Genomic DNA, 15,796 nt, shown 5'->3' with positions numbered 1-15,796 from the left:
TTCAGAGGTTAAAGATACTACTGGCAAGGAGGCTTCACTTCCATACAGCGAACACACTTACAGCGATGCTCAGTCAATGAAGTCAACCATCCGCCATATTTAGTAGGGGCAAATTTTAATTTTTTCCCTTTTTTTATTCACCTATGAAGGACCAACTCTGCCATATTTAAAAATAAATACAGAAATAAATAAATGCTCAATAAATGTATAAGCATACAATTAATTGTATGCTTATACATTTATTGAGCATTTATTTATTTCTGTATTTATTTTTAAATATGGCAGAGTTGGTCCTTCATATTCACCTGTGTATTTGAAAGTAAAACTCAGATTTCCATAATGTATTTATCAGCTTATATGGTTTAATTTTATCTTTTGATTTTCATATTTTTATTTTATTCATTCCAAATGTTCGCCAACTGTCACAGAAAAAGTATGTCGCCCTTTCCGTATGAAGGCCGAAATCAACTGTATTATTATTATTACTATTATTATTGTTATTATTATTAGTAGTAGTAGTATTAGTATTATTAGTATTATTATTAATGGTGCTATAGTTTGGAAATACAATTTTTTCTTTCTTTAAAAGATCAATTATTTATTTATTTTATCTTTTGTGCTTAAGTAGCCTTTTTTGTTTTTATTATTTTTGAAAGTGTACTACATATGTGAAATACTTCAAGTAAAATAGTCCAAAATCGTGTAAAATAGTAACGTCAGAAGATGCCTTTACGTGCTGTCGAAAATGTTGACATACAATTCTTATCCTTGAATTGAAACACAGTTGAAAAAGAAAATACTATGGACTATGTCTACAGTTCCCAAAAAAAAATAAAATGTGGCTCACGATAACTATTTTACTATTTTGTATCCGGTAACGCATCATAATTGGATTACAGATTGTTTTATTAACGTTAAACACGAAATTTCCGATTTGTACCTTAATGCAGCACTATTGTTGGCTCTCCCTGCTCCGTGGACGTCGCCAGCAGCACAGACAGTCCATTACTCCATCGCTCTGTGAGCTGCAGATGCTTGTCTTGCTGTAGTTTGTTTACCTCAGCTTGTTGTATTTGTTAAAAAGCCAATAATGGAAGGAAACGTTTGCAGCCTCCAGGTTCTGCTTTGGGCAGCCGAATTCGTGGAGAGGAAAAGCCGAGGTTGGTATTTTACGACAGCACAATCAGCCTGGGGGCAGGAGTTATTGTTATTAGGGGGAAACTAGAAGCCGCTGTAAATATATACGCGATTTATAAGACAGGAGCGAAACATTTTGCACGGGTCTGAGATTTTGCACGAGGACAGGGATTCCCAGTGGGACGTGAGCGTGTCCGATCTGTGCCATTTGACTCAGTGACCTACATATCGCTCTCATCTTTGTATTGGAAGGCGCCAATCTTAGCGAGTTTGAAAAGGAGTCCAGGGCGGTGAATGAAACCGCCAAGGAAAGACCATATTTATCGCTCATTTTATAAACAGAGCGACTTTTCCTGCTTAAATCTTTAAATCTCGGTTTTGAATGTAACGGATTGTTAATGGATGGCGCCAAAAAACAAAATAAACGTACAGCTGGTGACTTCTCACACTCTTTTCCTCATCCCCCTCCTCCCACTCAGCTTTGATTATAATAATAATCCGATTATAATACAAATGTATTCCTAATTCCATCCCTCTAACATTTTTACAATGAACATTTAAAGCATTATAAAAGTTTTTTTTTATAGTGACAGATATTAGACATTTTATTATTTTTTTTTTTCCTTTGCAGAGGCAGAACATGGATATGCTTCCCCTCCGCCTGTAGGCGAAGGTAATTTCGATAAAATAAGCAAACAGAAGAACAAGAAGAACTCTGCTGCTGGTGGTAAAAGGTAAATACATTATGTAACAGATTACTGACAGGAGGGTGTGTCTTCAGTCCTGATAAAGAGCCCTGTTTAAACCTTCATGATCTATAACCTGTTTACGGCATTAAAAGCTGTTTCTCATTACAGGACGGTTCACAATGAGCTGGAGAAAAACAGGTACTTATATTTTTCACAACAATTTTGCCCATTCTTTTTTTTTTTTTACTTCCTTGTAAAAGGCATATGAGCGATTCCAAAATTTCTTCACATTGCATCCATAAGTTTGCATGTGATAGACCATGATTAAGAATGGGTAGAATAATCTGAAAGGCAATGCTCAAGGTTTAAAGATTTACAGCTGTGCTCTGACTTCCCGGACTTTGACTGGACCATTTTGACACATGAAAAAGCTTTGGTTTAAACCCGTTCATCTATCTCTGGATGTATGTTTAGGATTGTAATCCTGTTAGAAGCTAAATTTGCAGAAAGTATTTTCTTCCCCCTTATTTAGCTCCATTAATCTTCACATGAACTGATTAATCCTTGTTCCTGCTGGTGGAAAAAAGGGAAAATCCCCCCTACTATTTCACCTTTCTTTGATTTCCTTTTGATCCATGGCATAAAATCAATAAATGTTTTATTGAAAGCTTTTGCTTTAAACATGGTTGTAATCTACAGGCGAGCTCAGCTGAGGCACTGCTTGGAGCAGCTGAAAAAGCAGGTCCCTCTCTCTTCAGACTCCATGAGGAACACCACCCTGAACCTGCTGAGACAAGCCCAGCTTCACATAAAGGTACATCACAGACTCACTTTAAACCTCTCTAACCCATTCATGATTTGTTTTTCCAATATCTTTCTCCATCCTTGTATCTGAAGTTATGTTTTTTATGCGTTTGCTCCCACGTCTGTGTCGTTTTAGAAGCTGCAGGAGCAGGACGAGTGGGCGGAGCAGCTGAAGGACCGCCTTCGCTGGGAGCAGAGGGAGCTTCGGGTTCGGCTGGAGCAGCTGCAGCGGGGAACAGAGAGGATGAGGAACAACAGCCAGGGGTCCACCATGTCCTCGGAGAGGTCGGACTCGGACAGAGGTAAAAAGAAGGATCAAATTATTGTTTTGTTTTTAATTTTTTTACCCTGGTACTGATATCAGCTGTGTTCTATTAATGGGTTTGATCTTGGTTGCGTTACAGAAGACGTGGAGGTAGATGTGGAAAGCATCGTGTTTGACTGCGTGGATTCTGACGGGCTCAGTATAGCACACATGGATGCAGACCACAGTTACTCCAGCCTGGACCGGTCCTGGCTATGACCGCTGTGACCTAAGGTCTGTCAGGTGTATGGAGGGAATTTGGTTTCTTTTTTAATGCAAGCAAAGCCATCATTTTTTAAACTGAAACTTAAAAAGAAGGCATTCCAGAAATGAAACTTTGAAAAAAAAAGGGTTTTTAGATTAACTTTATTAACTTTTTTTTTTCTAAGTGCTTTCAAATTCATTTTTAAATTTGTATTTTTTCCTTTTTACAGATTTTATATTTTCAGATGTATTTTCTCTTTAATTCCCTTTAACATTTTATATTTTCAAATTAATTTATTTTATATAAAAATTTCTATTTTTTAGATTTAGATTTTCACCGTTTTAGTTTTGTTTTTCCGATTGTTTTACAGTCTGCATTCTTTTTAAATGGCATTTTACAGATCACATTCTCTTGAGTCAAGAGTTAAGATGCGTGAAAAGAAAAAAGGAATCTATAGCAACAACATTTTATGAGCAAACTTCAAGTGTGAGTGTTTGTATTTGGCTTGAAGTGGCGAGAATGTGATCTGGAAATAACGAATTAAAAGGAATCGAATTCTTAAGACTCAATCTGTAAAGAGAAATGAACACACACAAAAAAAAGTTTTTAAAAATGAAATGTGAAAGTATAGAATCTGTAAAAAAAACAAAAAAAACCATTTTTTAAAATCCTACAAAAAAATAAATACACATGAAAGATACAGTTGAAAATCTTGAATCTAAAAAAACAACAACAGTTCCGCTCAAAAATCTTTTTTTCTTTTCATTAAAACATCTTCAAAGTTTCATTCTGGTTTGCAATTTGTTTTTAAAATCTCAATTTAAAAATGTGTTTTGTTCTCAAAATTTCCATTTACAAAATGTGATCTTTGCTTGCAACAATAATGGAACAAATGTGACTCCATACATATGGAGGAGAGCTGGAAGAAAACATTCCAAAAACAAGACAGTTATAGAAAAGAAGAGGTCCCTGTACACAACCGAAGCATTTTTTGTTTGTTTTTTAACAGTACAGCTCATCATGTCTCACATTTTAAAAAAAGAACAGGCTAATGTTTCCAATTGCACTAAACTGAGATGGATGTTACAGCATGCATTAGCATTCCTCCGATCAAGCAATGATGTTTTATCCCCAAAGCCATGAGGCGTTAATCCTCCTGTGATTTAAACGTTCAGGTTTAATCAAAAATAAGGGCTTTAATACAAATCTCCTTGGTGTGTGTTGAATTCTGCCTTAAATTCAGATTTAGACTAACGTACTACTCGGCTTCTCCTTAGCACTAAGTTTATATTGCAGCAATGTTTCATTTAGCGAGCACTTCTGTTTTTGTTTTGTCCTATGAAAGTTCACTTCATGTATTTATAGCTCTTTTTCTTCTGTTGCACATAACGTCCAGCCGTTGCACTTGTTTTGTCAGAAAGATTCAGGGTACGGCCAAAGAAGCGGAGGAAAAAAAAAAGGCAACCAGGAAATGAGGGGGAAAAAAACCTCAGTCACATTTGCACGTTGAGGTTTTCGTATCGGCGCACGTTCCCATCTGTATTTAAAACATAGGAGCTTTTTAACACGTTGTGTGATTGAGCGTTTGAGTTACTGAAGAGTGTTGGCCATTGAAAGTGTTCACTTTACAACTAACTCACAGCAGGAAACATTGACTTGTAACGATTATGCAATTAATGCTGATTACAAGCATGTAACAAGGATTTGATAACTGAAGGTGCTTTCTTCTTCACTTTTTGTATATGCAAGAGGCCTTATTACTTTTAGTTTCTCTCCACCCAGTATTGTCATGTAGCATTTTTGTACTGGTGTAAGCTTCTTTTTTATTTTTTAAACAAATAAATATTTTCTATATTTATTCATTGTATTGTCATTATTTAAAGGAATTGGTGAACAAAAAGCACAAAGTCTGAAGAAAACAAACATGCTATGTTTGAAGCAGAAGTGTTTATAAAACCAGTTTTACTAAAACTGTTAGCATCATAGAACCGATCAATCTTTTAAAAAATACAGAAAGGCTTCGGAAGGACGCGGTCTAAAACGACCGGGTCCAGAGGCTGGATTTGAGCAGGTCTAGTCTTTCACCGCCCCACACTCAGGTAAGCTGTTACCTAGCAACCATGAAAGTTGACTCACAAACCTGTCAAAGAATTGATAGTGAACTTCTCACCATTGTTCTGTGGGCTAATTTCATTTCTGAGGAGCCTCAACAGCAGTACCGTTGTTGCAGATATGTTGGTATCTGAGCTTTAATGTCAGCCAAACTCATTCTCACAGGGACAGATAAAACATTTCAATAAATCAAACAGCCATATCTGACCTGACTCACAATCTAAAATCACATTTCTTTAAGACGAAACTATCCCTATACTTGAATTAAACTGCACTTACATTATTTACCACTGTTCGTTGCCATTTTCTCTGAGCACGGAGCAGCTATCAAATCCCTTCGGAGGAAGCAGCCATTGGATTCAAACAAACAGGTTGCTTACCCCAAAGAAAAGGAAAAGTCATGGCCACAATGACATCCCTTGTGGAAGTCTCCTACAGGAAGGTGGTCTATAAACTATTTCTTTTGTTTTTGGATTACTGTAGTTATGCAATTCAACCAGGTCTAACTTTTCTTACCCACTTTTTCCTCCAGTTGTCTATTTTGAGGTGTTTCAGTATTACAGTAAGCCACAGCTGCAATCAAATAGGTTAATGCAGGTTAGAATGGCCTACCATAGTCAAAGTCTACACCTAACCTTATCCAGGAAATGCAGTATTCTTAAAATCTACACTCAAACATTTTGTGATTTCGCAAAAAAAAAAAAAAGTTACATTGTTCAATTGGATTATCACAACAGAACATAAAGTGTGAGCAGTTAGCAAAGCACCTTAGCTCAGGTTGTATGACGCTTGACACCGAAAACCAAATCATGTTAAGGAAATGTCCGTTTATTGACCAAATGATACTTTTATCGTTTGAGCAAGAACAGCATTACAAGGATCAGGGAACTTAGGTACAGATCTTTATGTGACGGCATAAGGGTTTTTAGGATTGGCTGAACTGAACCAACAGGATTGTATTTGGCATTAAAACACTGAAATGAATAACAGAGAACTGACTGGTTAAAGTCATAAAAGGAAACATGATGTACAGAGAACTGGAGTATAAAAAAAGGCAGAACCTGTTGGGTACAGAGGTTGAGCAGTGGCTTAAGGAACACTTCCAATTGTAAATTATCAATTTTATGGCAGCCATAGCCATAATCAACCACCCATTCCAATCATTTCTGTCTGCGGTAAATACTAAATGGACTGTTAGAGGTACAATAAACACAATCAGGGAGGCCAGAACAGGCTCTTGAACCCAGCTCAGGCCTTTTTTTATTATGGTCCACCCACCGCTGTGTCCTCACAGAGACGTTTTCAAACCAAGACTGGGATCTGTTGCAAATCACCCAACAACTGAGTGAACAATCAGAGTGGTTACATGTAAATGTGTCCCAGGGTAAGAGGCTGCAGCTGCTGCATCACACGTATTGTTTCTTCTGCGCATGTGAAGCGAGGTCCTTTGCTTTCTCTTTAGCTGCCAGCGCTGTCTCCCTTGCTCGCTCCGTTGCAGTCTCTGCTAATGTTCTAGATGGAGTTTCACCTGCAGAAAAACAGAATGATCTCTTCAAATGAAACTGGAGTTAAAGCTTGAACTCATGTTTGAAGAAAAAATGACAAAGGTTTGAAAAAGATCCAAACATGCAGATTATTAGCCAGGTGTAGCAAGAAAACATTTAGACTCAATGTTAACAATTAAGGTTTAATAATCATGATTGTTTTGGTCAGCACTGAAATCACAATTATTTATTACCAGATATTGACAGCAGGTTATATTAATTTAACATTTTAATATCAAAATAACCCACTTTTTGCCATATAATTATGTTTCAGTACAACCAAATGGTATTTTTCCCCCCGTCATCAGAAAGAAAAGCTTTTGTTGTTTTTTTTTAAGTTCTAAATGAGACTGTCAGCAATTTGCTTCTACTGACGATGTCTGCAGAGAAAGAACCTGCTGAGGAGGCAAACTAGCATCACCTTTCTTCCCTTTCTATTGTTATGACTCAGATTATTTGCTGTGTCTTATTTTCTGGGGCTTACAGCTAAAAAAGAGCAGACTAAACGACTACTTAATAATCACAGCTGTCAGCCTCAATTTAGCCAATTTAATTCTGCAAATTTCAGAAAAGATTTTATTTACATGTTTGATTACATTCATTTGATAAGAAATTTTTCTTTTTTCTTGTATACTTTTTAATTTCACTTCATGCTTTTAGCAAATGATTACATTATTGTTGTAAATGTATGAAGCCAACATTTCCCTTTTCATATCTTAACCTGAAAACAGGATGTTTAACCGAAGCTCCATCCTAGGTTAGTCGATGTACGTCCTGAAAGGCTGAGTTACCTCCTTGGCACCAGTAATCATTCATTGGTTTCAGCTTTGTTGAAGAAGGGAACCATGCAAGGGAGATCTGATGTCACCTTCTCCCACTCTATCTAGTCATCCGTTGTCTCTATTTGGTTAGTGCGTGCAGGGCTGTGCCTCCAGCAGTCGTTGAGGCGGAGACACGATGCACGGAAGGAAAAGAATGCAAACTCTGCGCGTGGATTTGTACCTCGGACCTTCTTATCTCGAAGCAACAGCGCAAATGACCGCAGCCCTGACGTCTAAACTAAAACTAATAAAATTTAAACATGGTTGACAGAACACAATCTGTCAGCATTTCTGTCTTTTCAGGTTTAAAAGAACTAAAAGTTTTGGCTTTAGAAGATAAGCGAAATCTGTAGGATTTGTATTTATAGACACTAAATGCAATAAACCTACCAAGCCACACATGCAAACATGCAAGACCTACATAAGGAATGACGTTTACCTTTACTCCTGATATCTGTAAAAATAAACAAATAAAAACTTACCTTGCATTCTAGCGAGCACATACTCAAAGCCTTTCATGGTCTTTGTGACGCTGTTCTTGAACCTTGCCAAACCGAATTCCTGTAAAGTGAACAAAATCAGAGGTTAAAGGCCAACCTGAAGGAACTGAAACTAAAACCGTAATAAATTTCTCTAAACCTGGAAACAATGAGGAACTACTGCTGCATCTTAACATTCTGGTACCCCAATACAGCACACTGACTATGCTTAGTTCATGCCTTAAACCCGTTGCCCATAGGAAGATGTTACCTGAATATAACCTAACCGAATATCTTCAGAACGGCTCCAAATGACACAAAACTAATATAGGTGAGTAGAGCATGATGTAATAACGTAAAATCAAGGGGCCAATGTAAAAAAAAAAACTGTGTTCCCCTCTAATTTAATAGAATCTATGATCGTGTTAAAAAGCATGCATCATTTTGAGATTTAAAAAGGGAAGTTTATTCATGTTAATAAATATATTTCTTCTGCCTTTAAATTGTATTTTTTTTATCCCCTACGGGTACGGAGTAGCAAAATTTTTCCCGGGTATTAATACGGAGTAAACCTGCAGTGATACATCATCACGTTATGAAACGACCAATAACATACCGATGCTTTGATCACCTAAAAGTCTGTGTTTAAAGAAATCACATATTCTACACAACTACAAAGAACTTTAGATTGAGCATACAAGAATGAACAAATTAAGGTTTTTAATTATATTACTCTGTAGAAAGAGCACCAAGTAGAAGAAGCACCATTGCTTTCCTTCTGCTGGTCGATGGGGCATCTGCAAGAGAAAACTCTGACCTTGGATGTTTCCTTGTTTACTTCCTTGCCTAACAGGCGCATATTCACACCTGAAATAAGAACCTAGACCTAAATAAGTCGGTAAAATGTGCAAAGCACATATGCTGTGACACATGCGGTGTGTTTTCTCTTTACTGACCTGAATAGCTCTAGAAAGCCCATAGACACCGGAAGAGATCCAGGCTTCCCTTTTGATCTCCGTCCAGGAGCCGTTCTCTGGGTTGATTTGGTACTGACAGCGCTCCTCCACCGACTGGAAAAGCATGCAGAAGAAGGACAAAAACAACACATGAGCCCATTTTTGACTTCAAGACAAGCCAAGTATTGATGGATGTAAACATGAGTGCACCATGAGGCGGGCGTGGGTGATGTTCCATGTTAGAGTGGTCATGGTCTGTTTCTGAGGGTCCACAATTGAGTCCTCAATGATGTAGGCCGAGCTCGACATGTGCTTTGGGAGGTACCGCTCCATCCAGCGAGGTGAACGGCTAGTTTTGGTCAACAGACGTCTGGAAATGAGGCAGTTGGACGGGGTTACCTCTCTGAAGATGATGTCCTCTGTCAAGACATGGTTACTGAGAACAAACAGAAACCAAAGATCAGTAAAACCTCAGGTTATTTCATTAAGAAAAGACAAAATTAAACAAATTCTAAATAAAGATTTCAAAAGCTGGATGACAAAAAATATTTTTGTTATTTTAAAGTTTAAAAGGTGATCCTTCCTGGTTAAACATAAATCCAGTGTTGAGTAGTACAGTAAACCCAATAACTCAGATCAATAAATTAAATTAGGGTCAGTTAAATATCAGATGCAGACAGGGTAATGACTAAAAGAGACTTTAATTCATAATGTGCATTATCCTGTCACACACACAATCATATCAATAAAGACACATTGTGGAAATAAACTGCCTGTTATAAGACTGAAGGCAGCAAACTAAAATCCCAGATGATGGATAATGGAAACTAACCAAAGACTGTCAATAACCAGGACCATTTGATTCTAATCATTACTTGATATTAGACAGTTGGACATAAAGTTCCTCCAAGAAGCAATACATCCTGTGTAATATATCCCCTATTTATGTTTCACAGTTTAATCATTGCATTTTAATGACATTCTCTGCACTAAACTAATCTTTACCTGCAGCACCAGGGTTACATGTGGACTAATGGTTCCTGCACACTAAATTAATCATGTTTTGTAATCATTAGGTCAACACCAAAATGTCAACGATACAATGCTATCCTTTCCAAAGTATAGGGCACCACGCTCTTCTGATTCACCATAAATATGGGAATTACCTCGCTAAAGGAAAGTTTTTTTCATCCTTGAAAACATTAAATATATATTTACGGCAGAGTATTAGGGTCAGGTTAGAGATATTTTTTTATTTATTTTCTATTTTGAGAATAAAGATAAAAAAGCCTGGCAATAAAAAAGTTGTAACATTATGAGAATAAAGTCGTAACTAGGGATGCACGATATTGGGATTTTGGCCGATATCCGATATGCCGATATTTTAAAACTCATGTAGCCGATAACCGATACCGATGTTAAACCTGGACAAAAATAAGCAGTCATTGAAAATAGCAGTTTTGTTATCCATTTCTGACACTTTGAAAAATAATATACTCAAATATATTTTCATATGCTGATATCAAATTGATTTTTAAAAACGCGGTATCTATCTATTTTACTTTGAAAATCTCGTGAAATTTCATCGTTCTGTTACAAACTCTTGTGATATTTAGCAAATTCTTGTGAGATTTTGTTAGTAAAATAGATGGATACCGCGTCAGTATATCAACATATAAAAATATGGCAACATTTCGTGAATTTTCGGGGGATTTCGTAGCATAACGATGACATATAGCAATATTTCATTAGTAAAAGAGATTGATATGGTGTTTTTAAATGGCAGTATATCAGCATAGGAAGATATTGTGATATTTTAATGTATCAATATTTTTTCCCTCGTCTTTAGAAGTTTTTAAGTCTGTAAAAAAGAAGATTTTGAGGAAGAAGAAGAAGTAGTATTTTTCTTTTTTTTGTTAGACTTTAGAAACTCAGAAGCTGATCAAATATCGGGTTAAATATCGGTGGGGGGGCCGATGTCCGATATTCAGTTTTAAGGCCGATAGGGGGCTGATTATATCGTACATCCCTAGTCGTAACATTACGAGAATGAAGTCATCATATAACAACGCCACCAAATAGCAGCCTGAGTCCACTTTGACATGCTGCCCAATTTGATGCTGGTGCTAAAAGATTTCCTTATTTGTCAAACCAGAGCCAAAGTATAAATTTATATTATGCTCGACATTCCTCACTTTAAAGAAGAAAGTGCTTTTTCTAGTTGTCATAAATGAAAACTTGTTTCTCGTGATGCTGCAACTTTATTCTTGTAATGTTGCGACTCTTTTCTCGTAATTTTACTTTATTCTCCAAATAGAAGACCAAAAAAATCTCTAGCCTGGCCCTAATACACTGTCGCTGTAATATTAAATTAAATCTAAAAGTAGAAATTTAAAAGGATACAAAATTTACCATGAGGTGAGGCAGGATTTTCCTTTTTGAATCTGGTGTGTTCAGGGTCATATGAAAGACACCAAGCCTTCAGCTAAACTTTCCTTCAGGATTCATTTGGCCTGGATGTCTTCTAGAATACTTCCCCTTTTCTTCAATATAGATATTAGCAAACAGAAGACCTTCTGCTCAGATGGTTGACTGAACAGCGGCTACGTTCACACAAGACGTAGAGTGGTTAACACTCAATTCCAATTTTTGTGTGAAATCTGATTGTTTTGCATGATCGTTCACATTTCCACAGATATGTGATCTCCTGTGAGGATTGCATTCATACACACTTAAGTATCCCAGATGCACAGCAGAGGATGCAATGACATCACAAGTGGTGAGCGTGCTCTGTGTTTAAGGAAGCAGACACGAATGGTAGTTCATCTCGCACTTCATTTCTTTTCCAGAGAATTAAAAATGCAAACTTTTCCAAGAGGGTCAAAAAGAAAGACTTCTCTTTGCATTATCTACCACCATGGCTGTTGTTTTGCTTTCTGCTGTGTTCCTTTACAGAGAAACAGTCGCCCTTGTAGGTAATCCTGAGATTAAATTGCAGTATTTTTACTGACAAACCAGCTTACATTCACTTCTTAGGAAAGCTTAGATTCTCTCCCACTCAACTACCAAGTTAATTTTATGCAGACAATGAGCAACAAAGTACAAAATAATTTAATAAAAAAATAAAGCAGAACGTTAAATCATAATTTTTTAAATAAAGCTTCTGGTTCCTCCATGTTAAATAATTTTTATTTATCCATAAGTGTCCATACACTACAAATAATCTAGCATATTCATAATAAAACATTCCATGATCAGAAACTGGCCACATAAAGTTGAGTTTTTTGCGATCAGAAAAGTTAATTTGTCAGAGCTAATGCTAATCTTCTTGCTAATAAGATTTACTTCCAAAAATATTTCAGTTTGATGTTTGTTTTCATCACTTTCCAGCCAACAAAACAAAAGTGTCCCCATCAAAGACAGCACCCTACAATCAGAGCCCCTTCATATAAGGCCTCATAAAGTCCACTGCTGTTGGTTAAGACCATTTTTAGACAAGGGTAAGGTGGAAAATTTGAATAATGCAGACATAATATAATGCCCTTTGTAACAAAGCACGGGCACAGGAGAGACTGATTATTACACACTGCTGGATCATTAGACGGAAATGTTACCTAAGTGGAAAAATATGTATAAAAAATGTTTTGTGGTCATCAAAACACTTCGGTACGGTTTTATAGGTCATTTGAAAAAGCTGGTGACACCAAAAGTTATAAGTCCCATAACTCTGAGACTGTTATACCTAGAGGTCTAAATTTTTTTGCAGTTGTGGTTGACATTATGCAGAATAAATATGTCATGACACAAACCTGCTGTCAAGCATGTCTTTGTTAATGCTATTCAAAAGAGACCTATTATTTCCTTGAAGAAAAAAAAAAACTTAGCCATGTTTGAACTGATGCAGTTTAGGCTGTGTTTTAGTCACAGTATACACATTTATATTTTCAGAAACTAGAAGGTGTTGGCTTTCAGATGATGCATCACACAAGTAATTTGGCCTTACAGTTCCTTAGTTATTTGCTTTATTCATGTATGCAAAATAGGCAAGGATTACATAAAAAAGGGAGGATTTTAAGAGGTTAATGGAATAAGAAAATATACTCTGTAAGAAAAAAATGCATTGTTTTTTTTTTCCCATTTTAGAAATATGCACAAACATATTGGTCTCTAGCAAGAAAAGACAACTCATAATTTTGTGCTAGAAAAGTTAAGGGAGGGGGGGGGGGGGGGGTACGCTGCTAGCGCCATGCAGATTGCTTTTTTTGCAAACTTACGTTACTTTGTTGATGCATAAACACCATAAAAGGTTAGTGTGTTTTCTTTTGTTGACTCATAACTTTTGTATTTTTGAAATATCATTTATTACTACTGAAATCTACTGGGGGCAAAGCTCTTGATTTACAGATTGATATAGGTTCCCACCCTCACCTAGATCTGGTGATGACCGAAAGGGCAAAAACGCGAATACAAGCGGCCAAAATGAGTTTCCTTCATAGGGTGGCTGGGCGCACCCTTCCCGGGAGGAACTCGGAGTAGAATCGTTGCTTGTCCACATCAAAAGCAGCCAGCTGAGGTGGCTCGGACATTTGCCTCCTGGTTGCCTCCCTCTGGAGGTGTTCCAGGCATATCCAAATGGGAGGAAGCCTCATGAAAGGCCCAGGACACCCTGGAGGGATTATGTCTCTGAGCTGGCCTGGTGTCACCCTGGGGGTCCCCTCGAAGCAGCAGGAGGAAGTGTGTTTGGATTGGGAAGTCTGGGCATCTCTGCTTCTCTGCCCGGCCCCAGATAAAGTGGAAGAAAATGGATGGACTACTGGAATCATTTTAAAACTCAGTGTCTATCTGGGAAATTTCTACTTGTAATTCTCTGCTTGACAGTGAAAACAATTTTAGGCCCCATCCACACGAAGTCAAAATGAACACGTAACGCTAATATTTTCCAGAACGTTTGTCGTAAAGACGGAGACGTAAAATAAATGTGATCGTCCACACGAATGCATGAAAACGCTGCAAAATGTATGCCAGGCCTGTAAGTGGCGCTGTGGTGCCGAAGCAAAAATAGGCGACGAAATGTTGGGCATGCGCACTAATATTTATACATGGTTGCCCTGCGGGTCCATTTTCGTGGTTAAGCCAAATTCAGGTGCTGAACTATGTCGTCGATATTGCTCTGTTCTTCCTGGAGATATTCCGGAAGAAGAAGATTCTGTTGTAAGCCCGACAGCAGGGTGAGTAGCATGAGCAGCAACCATTCAACACAGTACGTGACACAGATACTGTGTCGCGCATGCGTGTTTAGAGGCGACGCTATGACGCATGCGTGTAAAAAAAAAAAAATGCGGTTAGAGCTTAAAGATGGAAACACTAAAACAGCGTTTCAAAATCTTCCCACTCTGTAGGCTGAATAAAAAAAAAAGATCGTTTACAGACCCCCGAAACGCCGGCTTCGTATGGATGAGAGGCTGGTTTGGTGAAAAATTTGTGCGTTTAGGCCAGGGTTCGGCTTCGTGTGGACGGGGCCTTAGATTTTACATATTAAAACACCAATAACAGGGTTTATACAGGAAGGAGGAACTCTAATTTAATGCTTTTTAATGCTCTTTGAAATAATTTTAATGCCATCAATAAGATAAATTTGCATTTTCCCATTCTCTAGCTTTTTCTGTGCCTTTAGGATATATTTAAAAAAAAATGTTTTATAAAGCATTTTAAATGCCATGATAATGCCAATTAAGGCCTTATTAAAAAAAAATAACTTAATGACTTTTAATGATTTTAATGATCCGCAGAAACCCTGAATAAGCATTTACTCATTAAAAATGCTCACACTAATTGAAGGATTTATCACTATTACTTCCATAGTATTTAAAAGGTAAAACAAAGCATTCCACCTGTAGACACAATCACAAACATGTTTCTCTCACCTGTAAGGATTGGGGTAACGTTGCCAGAAAGCAATGCAAACTTGGTCCCAGGTGCTTTTCAGCAAACCTGTGCAGTAAAAATATTTCCCCATTGTTCCCTTGGTTATCTGACATTCCCCTGCTGAGCTGCAGCACAGAGATAAAGCATGAAGTTAGAGTCAGATAAAGCAGGACTAATGTTGACAGGGAACACATTCACAGAGGTCAATTAAGGATGTAAAGGACAATTAACATAAATATATTGTAGGCTAACATTTAAAAAAATATAAAGCAACACCCTGTCTGCTATTTTAACAGGTGGTTTAAAAACAAAGGCTTAATGAAAGGCGACAAATAGTTAAAAGTCGTTTCTGTCACATTCGTCACGTACACACTGCTTAGCTTCCTGGTTAGCATGAGCTAAGCTAGCATGCGGCTAATACTATGAATGAATGGCAGCTTCCGTTCTGATATTTATCTGAGCTTTTAACCAAAGTAAGACAAAAAGGTTCGACACAGACGAAATAGACACTAACCTGCACAGTGAGGTGTTTCAAAAGATCAAAACAGACATTTCAAGATTCCTCTGGAGCAAAGTCCATCTTGGCTATCCACACGAGAAGCCAGACGTCACCGGCCGGACAGCGAGGTCAGGTCGAGCGTTGAGCAGTGACGCAATATCCGACAGTGGGAAGAAGTTGAAAGCTTATTTTTTCAACACTAGATGGCAGCAGAGCGCTATTGCAAAATGCTTTGGTTTCTAGCTTTCCCTAGGGGGCGGATTATTTTTAATATCTGCTACTCCAGTACAAGTTCAACCAAAAGCTAAGGAAACACACTTT

General features: G+C 37.4%; 2 protein-coding genes across 2 annotated transcripts; one reads left to right on the top strand and one right to left on the bottom strand.

Moving 5' to 3' along the window:
* Positions 1 to 956: 956 nt before the first annotated feature.
* mxd3 (MAX dimerization protein 3) lies at positions 957 to 3,273 on the top strand. Its single transcript, XM_038284605.1, has 6 exons — positions 957 to 1,160; positions 1,769 to 1,871; positions 1,995 to 2,024; positions 2,526 to 2,640; positions 2,767 to 2,932; positions 3,035 to 3,273. The coding sequence occupies exons 1-6, from the start codon at positions 1,091 to 1,093 to the stop codon at positions 3,151 to 3,153; spliced, it is 603 nt and encodes a 200-aa protein (XP_038140533.1). The 5' UTR covers positions 957 to 1,090; the 3' UTR covers positions 3,154 to 3,273.
* A 3,193-nt stretch (positions 3,274 to 6,466) lies between these two features.
* prelid1a (PRELI domain containing 1a) lies at positions 6,467 to 15,655 on the bottom strand. Its single transcript, XM_038284615.1, has 6 exons — positions 15,491 to 15,655; positions 14,976 to 15,101; positions 9,262 to 9,487; positions 9,052 to 9,165; positions 8,099 to 8,177; positions 6,467 to 6,779 (listed from the first exon to the last, which is right to left on the bottom strand). Exons 2-6 carry the CDS (start codon positions 15,065 to 15,067, stop codon positions 6,658 to 6,660), a joined length of 633 nt encoding a protein of 210 aa, XP_038140543.1. The 5' UTR covers positions 15,068 to 15,101; positions 15,491 to 15,655; the 3' UTR covers positions 6,467 to 6,657.
* Positions 15,656 to 15,796: the final 141 nt, after the last annotated feature.

Source organism: Cyprinodon tularosa, unplaced genomic scaffold, assembly GCF_016077235.1.
Source record: "Cyprinodon tularosa strain WSP-4 unplaced genomic scaffold, ASM1607723v1 ctg20, whole genome shotgun sequence".
Classification (NCBI taxonomy): Eukaryota; Metazoa; Chordata; class Actinopteri; order Cyprinodontiformes; family Cyprinodontidae; genus Cyprinodon; species Cyprinodon tularosa.
The sequence above is the reverse complement of the archived record's forward strand: the minus strand, read 5'-3'. Positions and strand labels throughout refer to the sequence as shown.

What these genes read in the sequence shown, in the direction of transcription:
- mxd3 (XM_038284605.1), top strand. Translation starts at nt 1,091, where the DNA reads ATGGAAGGAAACGTTTGCAGCCTCCAGGTTCTGCTTTGGGCAGCCGAA. An exon ending in TCTGCTGCTGGTGGTAAAAG is followed by an intron (nt 1,872 to 1,994) that starts GTAAATACATTA and finishes TTCTCATTACAG; the next exon opens with GACGGTTCACAATGAGCTGG. An exon ending in AATGAGCTGGAGAAAAACAG is followed by an intron (nt 2,025 to 2,525) that starts GTACTTATATTT and finishes TGTAATCTACAG; the next exon opens with GCGAGCTCAGCTGAGGCACT.
- prelid1a (XM_038284615.1), bottom strand. Translation starts at nt 15,067, where the DNA reads ATGGGGAAATATTTTTACTGCACAGGTTTGCTGAAAAGCACCTGGGAC. An exon ending in TCACCCACGCCCGCCTCATG is followed by an intron (nt 9,166 to 9,261) that starts GTGCACTCATGT and finishes ATGCTTTTCCAG; the next exon opens with TCGGTGGAGGAGCGCTGTCA. An exon ending in TGTGCTCGCTAGAATGCAAG is followed by an intron (nt 6,780 to 8,098) that starts GTAAGTTTTTAT and finishes GTTTTTCTGCAG; the next exon opens with GTGAAACTCCATCTAGAACA.